This window comes from Condylostylus longicornis, unplaced genomic scaffold, assembly GCF_029603195.1.
Source record: "Condylostylus longicornis isolate FDR11 unplaced genomic scaffold, ASM2960319v2 ptg000715l, whole genome shotgun sequence".
NCBI classification, from domain to species: Eukaryota; Metazoa; Arthropoda; class Insecta; order Diptera; family Dolichopodidae; genus Condylostylus; species Condylostylus longicornis.
Genome location: NW_026578662.1, coordinates 23693 through 31182, shown reverse-complemented (window position 1 = coordinate 31182; position 7490 = coordinate 23693). Strand labels below are relative to the sequence as shown.

The 7490-nt window shown below is 46.0% G+C and overlaps 1 protein-coding gene across 1 annotated transcript; it reads right to left on the bottom strand.

Annotated features, from left to right (window-relative positions):
* Window positions 1-1364: 1364 nt before the first annotated feature.
* On the bottom strand, window positions 1365-7049 carry LOC129618026 (glycogen debranching enzyme-like). The gene is made up of 8 exons (XM_055532957.1): window positions 4722-7049; window positions 4438-4615; window positions 3743-4388; window positions 3476-3695; window positions 2658-3428; window positions 1831-2238; window positions 1599-1765; window positions 1365-1554 (listed from the first exon to the last, which is right to left on the bottom strand). Exons 1-8 carry the CDS (start codon window positions 7047-7049, stop codon window positions 1365-1367), a joined length of 4908 nt encoding a protein of 1635 aa, XP_055388932.1.
* Window positions 7050-7490: the final 441 nt, after the last annotated feature.

The window sequence follows — 7490 nt, the reverse complement described above, 5'->3', positions numbered from 1 at the left end:
ACCGACGGCTCTCATCATCATATCAGCGAGTCCCAAGTTCTTCTCTAATGGGTTGTCATTTGAGGCCCTTGCTGAAGATCCGCCAGGATTTCTAACTTTGTTTCATCGAGGTCAGACAACAGTCATGCACATGAATCATCATCCATAAAGATCACTTAGTTGAACTCCTCTGTTGTCCGCATGTTTTGCAGTCCTACTCAACACTCTAACACTCGGTGTACCCACAGTCGCTGCAATCAATGGCCACGCTGTAAGGTTCATTTTAATGTGCTCTAGAACATTTCATTCCCCTTTCAGTTTGCTGGAGCTGCAATGATCGCATTCTGTTGTGACTATCGAATCATGAATTCAGAAAAAGGTTTTATTTGTATAAACGAGGTAGAACTCGGGTTGCCATTAACACCAGGTAATGGATTCGCTCTGACGTGGTATTAACGCTTAGACTCCTTCCAACTCCTTCATCAATTTTTTTTAGGACTTTCTGCTATCGTCCGCGTTAAAGCGGATCGAACTCATTGGATTGATCTGATGCTAAGAGCAAAACGCTATAGTGGTCCTGAAGCCAAGCGGTGTGGTTTAGTGGACGACATTGTTCCCCCAGGTGAACATTTTGCTTCAGATAGAATGTCCCTATACATCTTTCGTTCTCCTGAAGATCAAGTGAAGCGATCTGCCGAAGCTGTCGCACTCCGCGAGGTTCAAAAAGGGGAGAACAAAAGTCTCTATCGAAGTATTAAGGAGGAAGCGTTTTCCTGGGAGGTTTCAACTTTAAAAAAATCAGCATTGGGAGCCGCAGAGGGATTGGCCGAGAGAATGGGAGTATTAGCGAAGCTTTAGACAGCATGAGTTTCGTCTTCCTCAAAAGTGCGAAATCTGAAGCAATTTAAATGTAGAGATGATTTGGTACTAGAGATTGTTAATTTGTGGCGACTGATTTCTTGATAGTTCGTTTGTCCTGCGTGGTAGCAATGAATAGTGCAGCGATACTCAATTGGAGGCAAGAGCGCGGTCAGATTGAAGCCTGGGAGATTACTGATGAAAAACAGAGTTGCAAACGAATTGTTAGATGGTTATTTTGCAACATTGTTGGCAGAACGCTTCTTATCGTACAAAGAACGCTTCTTATAACAATCCAAATTCTGCAACCTCTGCATCAACACAACACCTTCGCGACCAGGCGCTTGCATCATGCAGTGCACTATTAGTTCAAGATTAGTTCAGATGAGATTGAGCATGAAAATAGAAAAAGATGAAGACTTGTCAAAATAACCATACGAGTCGAATTACGATTGGATACATCTGTCACTAAACAATTTACATAAAATATCATGATGCTTTGCAAGTAAGATTCTTCTAGTAGGACTCTATCTATTTTTGGAGCGTTTGCTCTTTTTTGGAACAGTTTGAATCTCGATCATTGGTGTGCTCTCTGAAGCTCTAGTTAATGTTTCCGCACCGTTTTGTAACTGGGATGATGCTGCAGCGACGTTAGATAGGAAAGCCAAAATCGTTCCTATAGACCACGCTTGCGCATGACATGAATGAGAACAAAACCTGAAGAAGTTTCCACAAAGAATGGTTCAACAAAGACTGCTTACCGTGCGTTATGATTTGTTAATTCTGGGAGAGAGAGCCATTTATCAGTTGCGATATGACGTCGATGGAGCAGCAGATACTGCATCGTATGAAATCGCGCCCTTTGAAGACGAAAATCTTCCGGTTGATCTTCCTCTGATTCTGATTGATTCTGGTACGTGAACAAAGCCTGCGAAGGAACAAATATCTGACTCATCCTTACTGAAGATCAACTCAGCCTCTAATAAGCCTTACGTTCAGGAAATGTCCCAAGGGCCAAACCCATTCGGGTCCGTTGTGGTAATTAAAACCGTGCGCTACACTAGCATCGAGTGATCGATCATCATTGTTGTAATCCGGACGATAATTGTAATCCGATGGATCCAACGTTTTCATACCCAATTGACTTGTAAAAAGAAGTGCCTCATCTTGATCTTGTTGAGGAATCAGACGAAGAAGTTCCGACGCGTCATTGGAATCGAAGTGTCCCCTGAATCCCTCCAGCGCCTGTTCGACCGCGATCGCATTCCTCGCTGACAGCAATGCGTTAGAGGCTGTTTCCAACGCAGCAAGTCCTTGGGTTCTTGACAACAGTTCCGGCGAGACGGACAAAGCAACGCAGAAATTCGGTCTGAGTTGATAGTCGCGCCAAGGTTCGCTGGCCTGTCAATAAAATGCAAGCGATGGAATACCCATTCAAATGAGACGTACATTGAAGGAATCCCGAACGATTTTTGTTCGATTAACAAGATCAAGGGAAACAATCTTATCCTGTTTTTTGGCGTTCTCTTCAGGTGACCCGATGAAGAAACACTCTTCGAAGGAGTTCTGTAACGCAGATTCCCACTGGCGGTAAGTCAATCCGCTTGACTCGTTTGCAATGTCGTGGAGCCACACGCTTCGGGGGAGAGAATTAACGAAGCGTAGTGTTGATTTCAGAAGACCAATAATTTCAACAGCAGCCCCATCTCTCGGAGTTGCAGGAACACCAAGATTTCCCGCCTAGAAGAAACAAAGAAGCTGCAGGTCATCGGCGACTGAGAAATGCCGTCTGTCTATAGAACTCTGTACTTATTCCATACTTCGTATGAGCTTCCCATTTTGTCCATCCATGTCCCACAATTCCACCGATTTCCTCCAAATAGAATTCCATTTGTCTCATCCAGTTGAATCTTAATATTGAATCCCTCATCCTTCATACAAGCGTCTATCTGATGGCCTGCGTTCCATTCCCGAAAATCGATTCCTTTGGCATGTTGAGACAAAATAAAGTGCACTAAACCACCAACGGTTTCCACAGAGGTATCAGCTCCAAGGGTCTCTGAATACTTCAATGTGATGGGTGCCAACAAGAAATCCGTGCCTTCAGGTGCGACGTTGCAGTAAGTTTGAATCGCACGAAGAAAGAACCACGTTGCATCGCGTGCATTGAAACGCGGATTGTTTCCACCATCCAGTAAATTTGGAATCAACCCATGCCTCATGACACGAGCGAACCCCAAGATCTCTTCCCTTGCTTCTTGGTATCGACCCGTTGAAAGGAGACATCCCTCGAGAGCAATGAATGTGTCCCTTCCCCAGTTTCGCATGTACTCGGTCGCAAAGTGTGGGAGACCAGCGCAAAGTGACGGATGATTCGTTCCATGAATGAGTGGCGAAGACGGAACGTATCCATAGAATTGAAGGGTTGCAAGGGACAAGCGGAGCATGAACAAGTCGTTACAAGAACGTAATGGTTCGGGCATTCCACTAATGAAGCGCTGCGTTACCCAACTGTAAAGCGACGAAAAAATCCAATCGAGATATCCGGGAAGTATTTTTCGTGGAAGATATCGCAAAGCGTCAGCAGAAGCCTAGACGAATTTCAATGGTAGGAACGGATATTCGCAGAGGGGCTTACCTCTCGTAACCAAGATGCCACTTTGAGAAGAACAACTACCGTTCCACCAGAAAACGCTTCGTCACTGTCTGTATCGAGACGGTCAGCAGCGTAATCAAAGTACCAATCGCCTCCAACGATATTTTTGATCAGTGGATGATCATATTCATCAGAGCAGCGAAGAGCATCCAAGATAGAAACGATTCCTGCAATTCCAGCATAAGGCAACGCGCCAATCGTTCTGTCAGGAAGGGAGAGGTCGTGATGGTCGTGTCTCGTGTGGCTCACTCTAATTCGTAGCAACCACGCTTTCCTTTCGAACGGTCACGTTCTTCGTTATTACAACTATATAACAGATAACTGAACGCATGGAGTTCTTCAGGCCGCGAAATTTTAGTTGATACCGAAGTAGCTTCTAAAATGCTTCCCATCTCTTTTATCGATTGAGCAGTCGCTTCGTGTATTTTGGGGTATCCTTTCGTCATTAGAACAAAAACACTTCCTGGACAGAATCCCTTGTTCATGTTGATGTGCGTCACATCGGTGCACTCATCGAAACGGGAATCAAAGAAGTTCAATTTTGAATTGAGATCTTTCGAAAATGCAGACAATTGGCAACGCGAAGGAAGTCCGTTGATATGATGAGTCTCATCGAAGAAGAACGCGTCTTGAGGAACAATCAACTGCGCTTCCAACACAATCTCGTCAAGAGATCCCTTGATTTCGAATGCACCGCCTTCTTGTGGATTTGCGAGTACAGCTGGGCTGAATGCCGTGTAGATGAAGAAGTAACACATGCGATGGGTTGATGGGTCGTGCCTTGTTATGATTAGAATATCATCGCCCCGCGCTGATTCGACAGCAACTTCACTAAATCCTTCGATTGCTAATCGATGATGAAGTTGATTAAGAACCTTGCGTGGCTCCATGATACCTGAACCCACAACCACGATGAATAACGCCTAGTGCAGTCCATATCGTACCGGGTAATCCATGAGACTTTGAGTTCCATTGACGTGGCTCGATCAATTTCGCTTGGTGAATCTGCTTCACTGGATTGACTCCCATCGATAGGATGTTGTTGACATGATTGCTCTGATTGCGCGAGTGTGGAAGAGCTGGGTCAAAGAACCAATCTTCCCGGTTAGCAACAAATTTATACTGGAAGAAAAACAGAAAAGAAAATGAAACCAAGAAGGAAGAACTTTCAAGATTTTAACGAATGACAAAACCTGTACAATTTTCTGGCAGAGACCCCCAAACTTACTTGGTAACTCACGAAACCTTTAACTGATTCGGGATAGTAATGAGATGGAAGATCACCCGTCCAAACGCCATGTCGATGGACCAGCGGAATTTCGTTTGTCCAATCGTCCCACGACCCCTTGACAACAACGACAGAGGCGTCCGGATGAAGTGACGTGTTCAGTCGAGCCTGCGTTGCAAAGTTGACAGAATCGCCACCAGCAGGAAGAGAGGCGTCGTCCACTTGATAGGAGTGGTACAAACGTCGCTCCGTAACGACGGAGAGAACAAGTGGCACAAGCTCGTCGTAACCCCGACATGAGCCAATTGCGGAAACAGAGGCGGCAACGGCTGCGGCGTTCGGAAGCGCATCGGTGGCCGTTCGTTTCTGTTGTGGCGTCTCGTTGTCGTGCGTACAGTCGAAGAAAAGGGAAGGCGACGAAGTTCGAAGAAGCGGAACAGGAAAGTCCATTAAACGGGATATCGAAGGCCTGGGATCGAACGCACCAAGACACTGTCCACCAAACTCCTTCACGTGCCACGCTAGATTACTTCCGTTGTAGGATTGCATCGCTTCACGAATCAGAGCATTGAGTCCCAATTCGCGTTCAAAGACTAAATCTGTTTCCCGTTTTCCTGTGAATAGTTCAGCGTAGACCCATAAATTCGGATTCACTTTGCGACTTTCAGCGAGACAATATTTAGCAACATGTAAAGGAGTGGAATGGCAATTGTCCAATCGTATTCCCTTGAATATTTTTGCTGTATTTGAACAATAATTCTTCATCAAATCCCAAAGAAACGGACAATCATCGGGACAATCGCCATAACGAAGTTTGATACAGTCCGACCACGCAACGAGAGACCGGCTCAAGTAAACCAGAGATCCCGGGGCAGCAAAATCCTTCTCAGCGTCCCAATCCATTACCCAGCCGTTATTAGCAAGATGAAGAGTCTCACCACCCTTTGTCACGATCGGAGTGAAATAGCGAGGCACCAATCCGTCCCAGTGCGTTTTACCAACAGGACCCTTGTTGCATTGAACGCGCTCCCAGCGGACAAATCCTTCAATGGCATTCAAAATTGTGTGTTGAACTTCACAAGCTCGGCGGTTCAAACCCGCTTGGACTTGAGAGAGCAGCGATCTCAGGTGGGTATCACTGCGGCACATACGACTCGTCACATCCCCATTGGGACAGACTCCTGTGTGTCGGGCTACACCGACTGTCTTCAAACATTCTTCGTACAAAAGATCGATTAGTTCGTTATCAGACTTTCCACTGTCCACGTGTTTGCAACTTGAGTTCCGGAACGCCATCAACGAAGCTTCGAAGTCAATCTCAAACCACTCGTTTAACCGGAACGGATTGAGAACACGATCACGTACCAAACGGCGAAGGACTTTCAAGCAGCTCTCGTCCTCAATTCGTTCGGGTAATCCGCTTCCTCTAAATCTTCCTTCAGAAACTTGAAACGAGAACTGCTGTAGAGCGTCGTCCAATTCGATTGCTGCTTTCAAGTGAGGTGAATTTCTTTCGTTGTAGCCGCATTCAGGGTGATGCGGTATCCAGTGCGTGTTGTTCGCCGTATGGTTTAACACAATATCCGATGTGGACATCAGACCGTAGCGCGTTTCTAACTCCTCAACAACCGATTTAAGCAACTCCCAACCTCGACTCGTTGAACCAGCAGGAAGCAACTCTGGACTAATTTCAAGTTGATCAGCAAGAGAGTAACAGCTGCCCGATTCTCCCGTCACTTGAACTGGAGTGAAATGAATGACATTGTAATGAAGATCCGCAGATGTCCGTTGCAGGCGATTGGTCCATGTGTCAAGGGGGCCGAGACATCGTGAAACAACAGTCTGCATCGACAACGCATCGACTGGGAGCATCTTTCCATTGATGATAATGCGTGGAGCAACGATGACTTTGTTTACAACGCCATAACGAACACCCGCGTTATCGACAGTGGATCCTTGGCGTCGCAGAACGAGGTCTGACTCGGTCCGTTTCCGCGTTGGCGGAACGACAGAAGAGGATGCGGCGTACGGGTGATACTCGAACCGGAACGAGCACGGACCTGCGGAAACGGCGACCCATTCGAAGCGCAAGTTTCCCAAACAATCAGGAGTCCCAACGAGAGACGACTCTTCACCAACACCATCAATGACGAGAAGTCGCACCTCATCCTGATTGACAAGACTCCCAGCCGGAACGTTGATGACGAGCGTGTCGCGAACAACAATTCTATAATTTCCTTCGCGCTGAGGAAAAGCGGACGGGGAAAATGCACCTATTGCGTCCACATCAACTCCCCACGTTGTTGGCGGTATAGAAGTTTCTCCCATTTTTGACGGCGATTCGAGTGTCATGAGATCGACATACAACGAGATAAGACACTTGACAGAACAAAAATATGAAAAAGTCTATCGACCAAGTCAAGAGATTGGGAGATCTATGACTGATGATAATTGCAAACAAATTCTATGACCGTAAGGCTCTGACTGTTTGTTTACCGGACAAAGAGAGGAAGGATCGAAGGTATGGACAAAATAACTCGAAAAAGGTTAGAAAGAAGAACCTATTGGAATAACTGGCATAATGAGCCCTTGCACCTCCTGTCTTCAGGTCCGCTGGAAATAACTGTTTATAAGAGAATAGTGTGCATGGAAGACGTGGGGGGCCAACTTCGATGAAGACATCTTGCAATTCATCATATGTTGTCGGTATTGCTGACATTTTTGTCATCTTTTTCTCAAAAAGTAGTTTTTCAGTATCAAAGCATATCC